The following is a 15,349-nucleotide window of genomic DNA, read 5'->3' on the forward strand; positions in this document are numbered from 1 at the left end:
AACATTCACTGACCTTTAATAGACTGCTTCGGACAATCTTGTGGGCATCTAGATGATGAGCGCCAGTTGACTCAGTATTCATTTTACACTCAGTATTCACTTTTACCACTACCTGAAATTTCAATTTATTGATTACTATTTAAATTATATTATAATTTAATAAAACATTAACATTTTCTTAATTGTATGATCATAGAAAGTGCCGGTTTTAGGAGAGGGGTGGGTCGGGCAGTGCCCGAGGGCGCCAAATAAGTTAGGGCGCAGCTCGATGCTCCAAAAGCGCTTTAAAATTAAAATTAGAGCGCCAAAGGCCCTACAATTGTAATCAGCAAATTCTATTCAAACAATCTACTGGAAAAAGCCAATCTTCAAATTAAGCTCACCGCGAATTCAAAATCTGATATTATTAGCAATTAACTTATCAATTTAAAAGCCTTTCACTCATTGTATAAAATTTTATAAAACAGCACAATTTACTAGAATTATGTCCAAACATTTGGGTTTCTATGCTTTTGCTGACACTGCCTGAAACTGTAGCAAGGTCCCAAGGCCGGGAAAAAGGAGGATGGTAATCCAGTTTTTTATAATTTTTTTTCAAAGGGTGTTTAGAATAAATTACCCGAGGGCGCCATTGGGTGTAAGGCCGGCACTGATCATAGATTATGATTATGATTCCGAAATGCATTTAAATATTTACATACAAATTTTCCCTATATATGTCATACAGGTGAATTTATAACAACAAACTATAATACATCATTGTTGTTTTTACAATAAGCATTGGCTAGTCCAAAAAAGTATTCAAAACATTCATAGAAGCCATATGAAATATTTGTTCTTATTCATTTTTCTAAATCTTACGTCACACAATTGTGCATTGTTTTTTTTTACCTTTCTATGTTTATTATTATTTGATTTGGTTTTGGTCGATTTTCCTGGCGTCGATTGGTTGAAGAAATCAGCATCGACCAATCACAGAGCAGCATTCAAAGTTACATCTTCTCGCGGGCGGGATTTTGAGCAAGCGTAAGTACGTACTTTATCTTATTGTGTCCAAGTTTTCTTTTGTATCATATGGCTATAAATCATAAGCTTTCAATGACGCACACTTAACGTGCATAAAAGTAATCATCAGTTTCTAAGTAATAGAAAAATATCCATGTCAAAATTGTATATAAATTCGACATAACCTCAAACTTTGCTTAAATTACTATTTTCAGTAGTACTTCATTTAATACACTTTCACTATGGAGACCATTGTCGATGAATCAGTCGAAAAATTCAAGAGGATGCTTGTATCCAGAGACTATAATTTGCAAATAAAAGCCGTATCCATGATCAAACAGCGATTGGATCATCTTCGAGCCCACGGCACATTCTACGAAGCCACATTGGAGTTCTTCGTGACAAATGATATATGCCTCCACTTGAGTGAAGCTTCTGCTACTTTGAACTTACAACTTCTAAGGTCTAATTTGATCACAATGACTCAACTAATCTTTAATTTTTGTAATATGATAATATTTTAAACTTTCTGTAGGAGCATCATTTATTGCTTGAAATATTTCTCACAAGTGCCATCTTTTTATAAAGACTCTTGTGCTCCGTACATAGTTTCGGCATTGATTAGAGCTGCTCATCTAAATATCAAAGAAGACAGTAATGAAAATATAGTTCAAATTATCTTAAATTTTATCATTGAAGTATTTTCAAGGTAAATTCTATACTTGTATGTAGCTTTGTATGTTGATTTCCATTTTTTTTTTTATTATATTTTCGTTTTTGCAGGGTTAAGGAATATAATTTAACACCGATTATATCAAGTGAAAGTTCATATGACTGTATACAAATATTGACATTATTAGATTCTTTGTTAGAAAGAAAAAACTCAACATTAGATACTCTTTTGCTAGGGGGTAAAGTTTTGCATTTGATTTTATCAGATGCTTTAGTAAGTGTGAATCCCATCATTGAGGACTATATTGCATCAATTACAAATAAATCTTTAAAATATTTGTGCAATACTTTGTTGGAAAATGAAGTTAAATTGAGCTATAGTAAGCATGTAAGTTGCATAATTGGAATGATATGTCGCATCGGCATCGATCTGATAGTATTTTGCCAGATGCTTGTAAAATGTCCATCAAAAGCATTGACAGGAAATAAATCGAATGAAATTGCCTCTAAATTTGGCACAGGATTAAAATACGTTGAAAAAAATATGGAGTGTGTTTATCACGTCATCAATCTGATAGTCGGAAAAATAAAAGTATCATTTTTTACATATATTTATTATTTGCAGTTTAAATCCAATTCTAATAAATGCTTTATTTTATTCAAGAATTATGAATCGTTCATGGATTATTCGAGCTTTGAATTATTTTTGAATTTCATCAATGTGTTTTTGAATGAACCCAAGTATGGAAGTTTCATATTGATATTTACTAAACATTTGATTCATCATGGTTTTTTAATATTGCTGCCAAGGTTGCGTGCAACGAGGTTTAATATAATTGATAGATTGTTAATAATATGTATAACACACACTGTTTCATTACATTTTGTATTCTTTTTTAGTAAAAACATCAATTTAAGAAGACTGTGCATTATCAATTTAGTTGAATTACTCGTCATACTCTCCAATGAAACTTTCGACTTATCCAAATGGGAAGGCGGAGAAGCAGCATTCAGGATTCATATTTATGTATTGAAAATACTGAATGAAAATGTTTTAAAATTATCACAATGTAATGTTATATACATATGTATGTAATTATTTGTTTACAGGAAGGCTTTCTAAACCACAACGATAATATTAATATGTGGCCTAATAAACTGTACGATGCTAAAGCTCCGGACTCTGCACTAGATTCGTTGATAATATTCTTCTACTTTTATCATTTGAACTGTGACAGTTCAAAAAGTAAAGCACAGATGCTTCTACCTTACATTGTGTGCCACATTTTGACACTGCCGACATGTACAAGATGTCCTCCGATGATAACTAAATGCTTATGGCTGATATTTGCAGTATTTACCCAAGTTTAAATGCATTTTATCATTCATAAAATACATTTCTCATATGTTATTGCATCTGTATAGATGGCGAATTCACCCGGTGCTGATATTTCGCGAGTTAATGGCGGCAAACTGAGTATCGAGAAAGCTAATTATAAGTTGTCTAATTTAATATTTGTTGATATGGAAGATTTTTACACACATCACATTTCAATAATCGAATGGGCATACTCTACAAGAATTCCATTCGCTACTCAGTTCAGTGTGGTAAGTTTAATTTTATATGTTTATATGTTCTTCACAATTTATATACTCGTACATATGGATGAAAAATATGTTTATGTGGATTTATGCACAGTTATCAATGTGGATTAAACAAGAAGGAAGTATACCTTCTAATTTAATGTCTTCAACCGCTGTTTGGTGGTCGCTATTGGAGATTATAATAAACGGTGTCAAAACAGTTTTACCAACGACAACTGAACTTTTAAAAACATGCTTAGAAAACTATTGTGATGATGAAAATGCTTTGAAAATAAAGGAAGCCTTGTGGGATTCTCTCCCTAATATTTTAACTATGTACATTGAAGATGGAGAAAGCGAGGATGGTCAGATATGGAAAATTGTATGTCTTTCTGCCCGCGTCTATTTTTATTTATTTGTATGAATTTTAATTTCAGACGAAACGTTGATGTTCATGTTGGATCTCTGCACAACACAAGTACCACCCAATCCAGATAAAGCAATCGTGCAGAAAACTGCGTTTCTTTTACTTTCGGCAGTATCCATGATTGATAAAAATAATGAAAAATTGATGTTTTATATTTTTGAGGAAGTGCTACGTTTACTTAATGTGTCTTTGGACCAAGAAAATACTATCGGTGAATAAATAATAACTACTTAATTACTAATTTGATTAGTTGATTGCTTTAAATTGCAATCTTGGAATAATGATTAATGGTTCTATTGCGCGATTCTTTTTTGTTATGATGCTATCTTTCCTCTTTAGGCACATATTTTCCTTTTCCTCTTAGCTTTTAGGTGAAGTGCTCATTATTACTTCACCTGATATTGGAGGTCCAGATGCAGAGAGTCCCTTCTCTTACGCCTCTTTGTAGCTTTTGATGATTTTCCAGTCTGTTTTCATATTTAGAGACTGATGCCTCGTCTCCTCTGCGACTGTCGGTATTCTCACTGTGGATTTTACAATTACGGTCAAACCACATTCAAAATGACTATGATTTTGAAATCTAATATATAATTTCGAAAGAGACTTTGTATGCAAGTATGTATATATGTTAGTATCTTTGGTTGGAACTTCGTAAACAAAATAAAGTTTCTATGACGACAATTCAATTGGTTGAATATTATCTTTTTTTCGATTCAAATAAATTTAATAAAAAAACAAATGAATATTTACTAATAGATTTGCCATGTTTAAGCTGTTTATATTAAAAATACTGAGCGAAGCCGGGTAAAACAACTAGTCCACGTTAGAGTTACTGGCTTAGTTCCATAGTTGTATCCAGGGCCGTGGAGTCGGATCAAAATTTACTGACTCCGACTCCGACTCTGGCTTTATTTTATTATTCGACTCCAACTTGAACGATTTTAGTACGATGGACTTTTCTTGTCAACGTATAAAAATATTAGCAATTTTCAAAATATATAAAATTAAAGGAATTAAAAAAATCGCTAAAAATTTACATGTAGCCCAATTCATTTAAATATTGGTATTTAAATAGGTATAAATAAAAAATTACGTACATATTATGTGTATGAATTTCATACACAAACAAATCAATTTAATAAAAAAATAATGAGACGGAGAAAACATTGGTTTTTGGATCAAAATATGTGCAATTCAACGATTTTATTTATAACTAGTGGTTTTACCCAGCTTTGCTCGGTATTTGTAATATAAAAAGCTTAAACATGGCAACTCTAATAGTAAACATTAATTTGGTTTTTTATTAAATTTATTTGAATCAAAAAAAAATAATATTTGACGATATCGATGTCGTCGTCATAGAAACTTTGATTTGTTTTCGATGCTCCCAACAAACTTTTACAATTTATATACATACAATGTCACTTTCGAAATTATATATTAGATGTAATTTAAATTCATGATTTTTATAAAGACATTAATAAATTTCAATTTATTAGTCGATTTACTTCAATTAAATTATAAAATCTAGTTGACGCATACCATAATTAAAATAGCAATAAAAAGGAATCGGAGTCAGTTGCTTTTTAACGACTCCAACTATGCTTGAAATACTCCAACTTCACAACCCTGGTTGCATCCCATACAACCATATCTTTTCAAGATGGCCTTATATATTAAAAGTTCGTTCTCCATTGTTAGTGTTGAGTTCTTTCCAGTAGTGCTTGCTGAGTTTAAAATTTAATTTACGTTTTGTCCAAATATGTTCTTTCCATGTTAACCTGCCATGTATACCCAGATATTTAGTTACTTCTGCTTGTGGAAGTGCCATGTCATTCAATTTTATGGGAGGACAGGTTTTCTGTTGCATTGTAAATGTTACATGGACAAACTTTGTCCATTTGCCTGTATTCTTCAAAGTTGTAGCCACTTTTCGATTTTACTTTAACCTTTACACACTGGTCAATTGTATCCTAAATAGAATACTGTCAGGATATAGAAGGACTGCTTGGTTGAACTGTTATTAAAAGCTAGTGGAACGACCTAGGTCATAGTTGAGAATTTCATGTAAGGAAAATGTATAAGAAAGGGCATTAATGAAACAAGATAGACTGAAAAAAAAATAAAATTTGAAACCCTGACTTTTTAGGTTAAGGGTCAGCAAAAGAAAACATTTATTTTAGTTGATATTCACTTGTCTATTAGAATTCAAAATAGTTGAGAATTCATCTAATAAGTGCTTGTTTTTAATTTTAGTTTTATCGCAGTTTATAAATTCAAAAGTACTAATAGAAATTCTGGATGATACTAGGAAGTACTCTAATATTTCGTTATCAATATTATCTTGCAGAACGCTTTCGATTTTAACTTACTACACATATTTATACAAGCTACGGGTTTGTTCAACTGTATGTTATTTTGAATGAAATAAACTGTTCCTTAAATGAAAACTATGCAGATTTTTTTTATAGTGTGAATTTTCCATCACAATCAACCCACTTTTCATCGTTGAATTGTTGAAAATTGAAATCAATGAAGATAAATGTCATGCTGTAATACAATTGTATTACACCTGTCTAAAGGCCATGTACCATGCAAAGCCAAATGTAAAAACATTAATGAATCTGCCTTCAAATTTTAAATCTGGTGTCGTAATCGATGCTTTCAGAAGTATATTTTTTCGCCTGCAAATGGTCTGTTGCAAGGTAATAAATCAAATAATACAACGAGTATGCTTTTAGAAATTTATTATTTACTATAAAAAATGATAAAATTTGCAGGAATCGAAAATGCAATCATTAGGCGCCTTGCAGTGTTTGTGTTTGATGTTGCACCATGTGGCAATTACTAAAAATGGTTTGATTTTTAAGAAAATATCGTCTCAGCCTTGGACAAATATGATGATTAAATTTTACCTATCGCAAAATGAACCGTGGAGAGTTCACGAAAAATTTCTGAACTTTGTCAAGATTTGGCTGCAGTGCATTCAAACTCTGCAAACAGAATGCGAAGGAAAGATTAATATTTCAAAAAATTCATTACATAACAAATGTTGTATTGTTTCCAAAACATTGCTACTATTGATAAATGCTTTCGACAATGAAGAAACTCAACTTAGATTGCATAAGCTTAAAAAACCAATAGTTTTGAGTATATTGAATACCATATCAGTTTTGTAACTATGTATGTAAAAGAAAAATCAGAACCGATGGGATACATTGGGTAATTAGTTTTTGCGCCGACTTGACTTTTGTATAAAACATCCTTTGAATGAATTCAATCGCACATCAATTTCGCCTTCCTCCAACTGAAATTGCAATAAAATATTAAATCAAAGTAATCGATTAATGACTTATGTTCTATATTATGATTGAAACGAAGCAATGAAAATGAATTTAATCAAATCAATAATAGGTTGCTACATTGTTTATCTGTTGTTGCATTTAGTATTAGTATTAATTTGTTATAAACCTGATCCATTTGATATATTTCACGGTAGCAGGCTGGTGAAATACACTCTCGTACACATCTTACAGCTGCTATTCCACTCGCTTGTGAACATAATCCACTCTGTTCACATGCAGATTCAAAGTCTCTAAACGTCATTTCCTATAAATTGTTTTATCTTATGAATAATATCTATATATTTTCTTACATGAATGCTTCTTAAAGTATACTCGATGATGAAATCATTTTCAAAATAGCTTTAATTGATATGTCATTTGAGAAATTTTGTATACATAATTGGTTTACAGCTTAAGAAAAATTAAATTGTTTGATTTGATGTATTTGAAATAGTAATATGTATTATGAAATAGTAATAGTAAAAAGATAACCTTACATATTTTACTGTTTCTTTGTATTGGTATTCCGGAAAAGTGAAAACAACTGGAACTTTGTCTTTGTTTGCATTTGCAGTGTAAAAATAACATTGAAGAATAGAGATTAAAGTAATGTGAGATACTTTCATCTTAACGTATCGGTTGGAACTGACAGTAATGTCAGGAAGCTGAGGCACAACATTACAACCTATGTGTCTCAAATATTCTTATATTTTAAATACTCAATGAAGTGAGGTTTTTTTAATTCAAAGTTAGCTAAAATTGATATGTATCGATTATTAAATGTGGAGTTTTGTGTTGATTTTTTATTTTATTTAGTAAGTACTGGCTAATGTTTTATTGTGGATATCTTGATGATCCTTGTAATTTTATTAAGAAAAGTTAAGATGAAACGATAAATGTATTTATATTTTAAGAGCAGAATATTTGTTAATGTTAAAGGTTGAATTTTTTTATGTTCGTCTTAAGTACGTACATAGATTGTTTTATTTCTATGTGATTAATTTTTTTTGTATTTGTCTTATATACATTTCTGTGAAAGTTTGGAAGCCATGTGGTGATGAGTATTGATTTTTCAGGCGTTGGTAAAGCAGAAATCTACTTGTGCGACATGGGTTCAAATTCAAATGTAATAAATGAATACCAATCTTTGTTTAAATGTTTTATTTTTAAAATTACCGTAATTGCCCATAAACTTAATGGTGTACACAACATACAGGCGAAATGTGACATTTGACAATATACATTTATAAATTCACGAATAAACCATGCAAATACATTTTATATTATATATATGCAAAAATTTCATAACATTTTATTTATATGATTAATAATAATATTATTTTGAAATTACAAGACACGCATTTGTTAAAACACAAACAATATTGTAATCAAATTCGTATCTACATAAACTATAATGGGAAAACGAAAACATTCAATAATTATTACATCTATATTAAAAAAAAAAAAGTTACAGAGCAGTTAATAAAATGACGCTGCGTAACAGTGTGAATAATCTATACATAACAATGTGACTATATTTTTGTTGGATACTACATACATAAATACATAAGAATATATGGGCATATAAACTAGAAAATAATAAAAATAAAATAAAACAACCCGTTATTGATAAAGTTTATGTAAAACAGTATACATACGTACATTTTTGAATTAATATATTTTAAAAGTCGAATGATTATCCGATTAAAATTTGTTAAAATATAAACTAAAACTTTCTTTAAATAATTAATAATGCATACAATTATACAATTTAAAACTTTTATAATTATTTGTAACAACAAAAAAAAAAACAGGTAGGTGGGTAAGCAAAAACAATTTATTAAAACTGTAAAATTTGTATTGAAATTCAAACAATACAATTATTTAAGTGCAAATAAACGAAGCCCTATCACTGACAATAAGGGCTGGACAAAAAATAATTAACTATATGAAGAGAGCTTTCATATTGTTCGGATTCAGTAAAATCTAATCTAATGCGAATAAATGGTTATCTTTTTATATTCACTAATAATACAACTTAAAGTTATTCAATAATAATGCTATTGTAAAGTCGGTATTATTTGGTAACACAAGTATTCAAACCTTATATGAAGAGAATACAGTAAAAAAGTATATAAATAAATTGAATAGAAGTTAAAATACAAAAAGGTAAAATGAAATTCAAAAGAAATCTACATATATTTAACGCTAGTAAATATTATAATTTACAAATACAAAAAAAAAAACGAAAAAAAAAGTGAAACGTATTTTGCATATGTAAAATGCAAAAATAAAATGAAATTGCTTTGGTCAGATGTGTCCGTTCAGGTATGGGAAGGGGGATGATGGATGAATCTTTCGAATCTCACAACTCGAAGCGTTTTTTGCGCTCTGCGACTATCCCGACTAGGGGAGAGATGGAGGCACGCCCCGAAGATACAGAACAACGAGCAACACGTTGAAACCCACTCAATTCTGAAAATATTACCCACAAAAAATATATTAGAACAATATAAAAATGTTACGCCACAATACAAAAAAGAAAACTTTATTTGATTTATTATTAGTTCGAGTGAAAAATTTCATTCTCATTCATGACACATGAAGGATAAACATACATACAATTAGGATCAATATTTGAAAATAGAATTATCACAACGTAAAACAAATATGGATTGAATAATAAATAGTATATATTTTAATGAAATTTAGACCTATCAAATTGAGATTTTCGTTAAAATTAGTCTCACTTAAATGTATGTGTATTATGTTACGTGAATTAGAAAAGCGATATCTGTGAATAATAATCTGACGAGCTGGCTTTTCGATTTATTTATATATTTTGCACCGATTTTAAAAGCATTGAATAAACATTTCACCTGGACTGGTGAGAGCCGGAGGTTTCTTGTGCTTTCTGTCTTTGCAAACTGGATTTTGGTTTTGCGAACTACAGATTTGGCCGGCTCCAAGGTCAGTTGATTGGGTCTGGTTTTCTATTATAAATGTAATTAAATAGATGTTTTAAAGGGAATACATTGAAATTATTATATTAAAAACAATTAACACAAAAAAAAACTTTTAAGTGTAAAAGGGGACACAAATTAAATATTCTACGATGGTATAATTTTATAAGGTATGAATCACTAATTAATTAAAATATTTATATGGAAATAGATTTAAACATAAAGTTATAAACATTCACAGTTTTAGTTTGCATGCGATTAATAATATAAATAAGATGAAATCATCGAAGAACAAATTTTTTAATCAATAGTGTTAACATTTAGAAATTGCAATTAGTATATGTACAGAAAATTATTATGAAAATAAGATAGAGTAAATATATTATTGATTAGTTAACACCAATGAATATGAAAGAAAAGTTACCTGCTGCTACGACCTTTTGACATGTCGAAGCGAGACGTCTGAAGTGATTCCGAAGTTCCTCAGTCCCTTGCCCATGCTATTAGTACAATAATACCAAGCGATATTTACATAATGATATTTGAAAATGATATTATAATGAACGATTTACCCCTGATTGGCATGCATTCGGTTAATTCATTATATTATAAATAATGATAATGTTTTAAATACACATATTGTATGAGACGTTGTGTTAAGAATTTTTTCCCTTCAATATATCCAATGACTTTATATATAGTTTAAAGAAAATGCTAAGAAATAAAATAAAATATACCTATATTTAAATTTGTACATTATAAATTCAAAACAAAATTGAAATCGCAGTTGTAAAAAAGAAGACCTCATACATACATGCATTATAGAGGAAAGAAGATTTTGTTGCAATTATTATAATATAACTTAGAGAAGATATTTCATTTAAGTATGCATTAGAAAAAATGATAAAATTGTGTGTTTATTGAACTTACAGGAGATGAACTGTTTAAGCTTCCGAGAGAATCTAAATTATCCACTTCGTTTAATTCCGGTATGTGCGCTCTGAGTTGTTTGTTCCTAAAATGTCATATCAATACAATAATTAATCATCAGCACATCTCGATGTTTCACAACGCCGAAGAATGAAATTTAAATAACCTGGCATCAAGTTGCATTTGAGCCTGTGTTAATTGTTGAGTCACTTTTGACAATTTCTCCTCGAGAGCAGCAGATTCGACGCATTTCACAGAATACTTCTCGGAAAGTGATAGAATCTCCTGCTTTATTTCTTCCATCTCTTCCCTACAATTGAAAATATTGCGCTTATTAATACGTTTTGGTTTCAAACTTTATTTATTCTGAAGACGCACAATACATACTGATGTCTCGAATGCACTTGTCCTGCATCTGGATTTTGCAATGTTCTCGAGGTGAAATCTTTTTTGAACTTACTTACTTCCTTTTGTACTTCACTTTCGTGCGCTTTTCGCATTGCATCCAAAGCGGCCAAGGTCGCTTGAGTCTCTTCAGCTAACGCTTGCTCTTTATCAACCCTAAAAAAAAGTATAATATAAACGTTTAGTCCAGACTCTGTTAGATGTACCTTAGTATATTATTATGCCAAAACTTATCGTACCTGAGTTGATCTCTTTCCAATCTGTGTTTCTCTTCTAATTCTTGTATTACGCGTCGATGTGAACTTTCCATTGCAATGAGTCCCTTTTCGCATAGTGCTCTCAATTGTTCAATTTCTTTCTGGTATCGCTGACGTACAGTCTCCGATTGAGGATCATGTCCTACCGACTTGTGATACATATCTTGCAACTGCTCTATTTGTTTATTATGTTCGACATCGAGAGCTTTGAGCTTCTTCTCCAGATTCCTGGCATGTTCTTTTAATTTTAATTGCTCATGCTCCTGTTGAATTTGCCGATTTTGACATTCCAGTTGATGTTGTGCGATCTATAACAATTATTAATATGCATATATATCAATATGTATCCAAGCACATGATATACACGTGTGAATTGTTTAGTTTACAATACCTGTTGTTTGAGAGAATTAACTTCAGTTTCATTCTGTTTGTTAATGCGAAGGGATGTCCGATGTTGTTGCTGTAATGGTACTAAGAGGTCTTCGGCAGTACGCGCACGAGCTCTAGCGAGATCTCCGGTTCGTTTGCTTTCTACAATTCGTTCCTGTTCCGTTCGTAAAAGGTTCATAGTTTCTTCGTGGTCAGTTCGTAGCCTAAGTAAATAATAAGTATTGAAATCAAAATTTACTTAGAAATTAAAACAAAAAAAAAACAACAACAACAATATTTTAAAGATCATACCTATTCAAAGCGCTCTGCAATCTTAAGCACTGCTGACATGGTATGTGAGTAGATAACGCTTCAACGCTTTTCCTTAAAGAATCACAAAGTTCTAAGATGCCTTTAGCTTGAATACAATTCTGAGACTCTGATTGACTCACACTGTCCTCGTTGTTGATTTCATTGCCACCCATTTGTATGTGAAGATGCTTTACAATAAGTTCGATTTGCTTCAAAGCATCGCTGATTTTCATCAAATCGTCTTTATTTTCCGAAAATTCTTCTGCAAATAAAGCTCTGCACTCTTTGGAAAACTGCTGGAAGAGATAGATGAATTCTGCCTCTTGAGTTGGATCACTATCTAGGGAAGCTACAATGTTTTCAGATTCAGTCGTATTCTTCCATTTTTCTTGAACATTATTATCAAAGTTCATTTGATGTTCTATATCTGAATCTGGTTCGAATCCTCCGGTGCAAACGAATATCTTTGCGTCGATTAGAGCTTTATGAGCGATAACGTCGGCGAGTTCGTGCAACAATTGCTGACTATCAACGGCAGGCCTGCTTTCCTTCGACGGTGTTCTCATTGTTATCATGGAAAGACATTCTTGATAGCACGCCGATATGTCTGATATGGCTTCCTTCATCTCATGACTCAGCCGTTGATGGGTGACTTGGAACCAACGCTCCAATGCGGCCTGCTGACTTGCGATCAAAGTAAACCTGCATTTCTTTTCATTTTCCAATTGATTGTCGTAAAATTGGGAGCAACGCATCAATACGTGTGATATTTCGGAATTGATCAATTCATTATTGACGACATCTCGAGCCTTCTGCCACGCTTCCTGTATTCTCAAATTTTCTAAATTGGCTCTACGTTGATCGAAATTTACACCCATCTCGGACTGGAAGTTGCGCGCCTCCATAATCAAAGCTTTGGTCAATTCAATGAGTTTTTCCGATTTGTATTGGTTCACACTGATCGTTAGTTCCTTTTGCGACGCTTTGAGATGTTCCAATTCCTTCATTTGCGATATGCTCTGCGACTGAGCCAGCGACTTATCCATCGGTAAATTATTTACAAAATTTATTCTACTACTAAGAATCTTAGCTAAATAATCCATAGATGTCTTAAAGAGAGTTTGTTTTTTTGTTTGTAATCCATTTAACTTAGATTGTAACGAAACGACCAATTGACTAGTTTCTTCAACCTCAGACTTCACTAATCTTTTTACAATTTCATTTCCGTTTGCATTCGCAATGGCATCGTTAATCCTTCCGATCAGAACTGCTTCGTATGCCAACTTTTCTGCTAAGAATTCCAAATTGCGTTTTTGATCAAGCTTACCAGTATCGAGTAAAGCGCACTTCTTCTCATTAATATCCAACAATTTCAATCTTAACTGCTGTTCCAATTGAGATACGACGTTTAATACTGCATCATTTGAATATCCTTCATATATACTTTCAAACGGTAACACACATTTGTCCGTACACTCCTGAAGTGTTTTACTTACATCGGTAAGACAACGCTCGATTGATTTCAGACTGAAGGCTTTCCTATCTAGTACGGGCGACGGTGATCTACGACTTCTAGCAGCTCTGATTGCACCTACTTGGCAAAGACATTCGTTTACTTTGTTCCTTGATAAAATTACAACGTTTTCTAGACTCTGTAATCGATCCAACAAATGCCTATGGGGAGCGTTCGATTGGCTGTCTGAGTTATCTGGATTTGTACCATCACTGATGGTTTGTATCAACGATTCACAAGATGTTGTCAAATCTTTCTTAGTTTCTAGTGCGTTTCCTACTTTGGTTTCTAGTGAGCTGAGTCTAATCAATAATTTCATTGGTTCAGAGCTGGTGGCACTATCTAAAGATTTTCGTCGTAATCTGGCAGACATTCTCTTTAGTGATTTACTGTCGGTGTCTTTATCTTTTGAGGGGGATTTTTCTTTTGTGGGAGATGCAGGCTTCGACGGAGGTTTAATAACTGGTGTTGCACCCAATGATACCTTGCCAGTTTCTAAAGTTGTAATTTTATTTTCCAATTCGGTCAATTTTTCTTCGACTTCCTTTCCTATAGAAAACGATTCTCTGCCTTTCAGGGATAAGCTTCTTCGTTTATCTCGGGCTTCGGATTTTTGAAGTTTGTGTTTTAGAGACCGGACTTGCTTATCGGACAGCAACAACTTTTGTGTAAGGTCTTGAATTCTCGCTGCCATCATTGAAACTTGTGATTCGTTATGATCTTCTCTGATTTTCATGTCATGTTTTAAGCTGAAATTACTGACTTCTAATTCGTCATAGAGGCTATTCGAGTCTCGAAGTTCGCGTTTCATAGTTCGGATCTCTTGTATGGCTTTTTCAAATCTGCCCCGCAACTCGTCGTATTCATCGATTATCTGCTCTTTATTCATTGTTTCAATGTCCTGATCTAGATCAATGTTAGCAAGATCTCTCAATGATTCACAGCTTCGACCTTTGTTTCGACTTAGCGATAAACTGCTATTGCGTCCTCCAAGATCTTTTATTTTGAGATACAAATTATCGTTTTCCTCAGCGCTTCTAACCAGTTTATCGTTCAATTGTGTCAATTCATTTTGCAACGATTGAATTGTTTCCTGTCCGTTAGCAAGTTGTCGTTTCAATAGCTCACACCGCTCCGTGGATTCCCTCAAAAAAGCTTCAGTTTCTGACAATTTTCGTTCCCATGAAACTTTATCTTGACTATATCGCTTCTTCAACACTTCCAAATTTTCAGCTTCTTTTGTCCGCCTATTCAGTTCATCCTCAGTTTTTTGCAAAGATGACAAAAGTTCATCGATCTTCTTTTCTTTGAGTACACTCTCGGATTTTATTTGGTTTAAACGCGTGAGCTCTTTTTCGAATAGATTAACATGATTTTGAGAAATTTTCAGTTGTTTTCTCAAGTCTTCGATTTCAATAGCCTGCTTGTCGATTGTAGATATGTACGACGATGATTTCACTGGTTTAATGAGATCATACTTCCTGCTTTTATCCTTATGAAGTTGTAACGGATCTAATATGTCTCTTAGAGAACGGTCTTGAAGGATTTCAGTCTCATCGTTATCTGAA

The 15,349-nt window shown here is 32.0% G+C and overlaps 3 protein-coding genes across 3 annotated transcripts in view; 1 reads left to right on the forward strand and 2 right to left on the reverse strand.

Moving 5' to 3' along the window:
* The first annotated feature begins 994 nt into the window (after positions 1-994).
* Positions 995-8,178, forward strand: LOC143915306 (uncharacterized). The gene is made up of 13 exons (XM_077435876.1): positions 995-1,026; positions 1,221-1,468; positions 1,541-1,714; positions 1,789-2,269; positions 2,342-2,502; positions 2,578-2,704; positions 2,788-3,030; positions 3,103-3,285; positions 3,377-3,626; positions 3,699-3,899; positions 5,945-6,084; positions 6,160-6,393; positions 6,469-8,178. Exons 2-13 carry the CDS (start codon positions 1,248-1,250, stop codon positions 6,865-6,867), a joined length of 2,814 nt encoding a protein of 937 aa, XP_077292002.1. The 5' UTR covers positions 995-1,026; positions 1,221-1,247; the 3' UTR covers positions 6,868-8,178.
* Positions 6,419-8,221, reverse strand: LOC143915861 (uncharacterized). Its single transcript, XM_077436681.1, has 5 exons — positions 8,209-8,221; positions 7,530-7,717; positions 7,160-7,297; positions 6,906-6,995; positions 6,419-6,681 (listed from the first exon to the last, which is right to left on the reverse strand). The coding sequence occupies exons 1-4, from the start codon at positions 8,219-8,221 to the stop codon at positions 6,915-6,917; spliced, it is 420 nt and encodes a 139-aa protein (XP_077292807.1). The 3' UTR covers positions 6,419-6,681; positions 6,906-6,914.
* Positions 8,222-8,660: 439 nt separating this feature from the next.
* The window catches only part of osp (myosin phosphatase Rho interacting protein outspread), a 256,712-nt gene continuing 250,023 nt past the window's right edge, over positions 8,661-15,349 (reverse strand). The window contains exons 12-20 of the mRNA XM_077435753.1: positions 12,269-15,304; positions 11,979-12,180; positions 11,570-11,895; positions 11,313-11,486; positions 11,092-11,235; positions 10,926-11,010; positions 10,420-10,495; positions 9,912-10,025; positions 8,661-9,507 (exon numbers count right to left, since the gene is read on the reverse strand). Coding sequence (XP_077291879.1) covers positions 9,398-9,507; positions 9,912-10,025; positions 10,420-10,495; positions 10,926-11,010; positions 11,092-11,235; positions 11,313-11,486; positions 11,570-11,895; positions 11,979-12,180; positions 12,269-15,304 — 4,267 coding nt within the window. The 3' untranslated portion in view covers positions 8,661-9,397. The remainder of the gene's footprint in view (positions 9,508-9,911; positions 10,026-10,419; positions 10,496-10,925; positions 11,011-11,091; positions 11,236-11,312; positions 11,487-11,569; positions 11,896-11,978; positions 12,181-12,268; positions 15,305-15,349) is intronic.

The sequence above is a fragment of the Arctopsyche grandis genome, chromosome 8 (assembly GCF_051622035.1).
Source record: "Arctopsyche grandis isolate Sample6627 chromosome 8, ASM5162203v2, whole genome shotgun sequence".
NCBI lineage: Eukaryota > Metazoa > Arthropoda > Insecta > Trichoptera > Hydropsychidae > Arctopsyche > Arctopsyche grandis.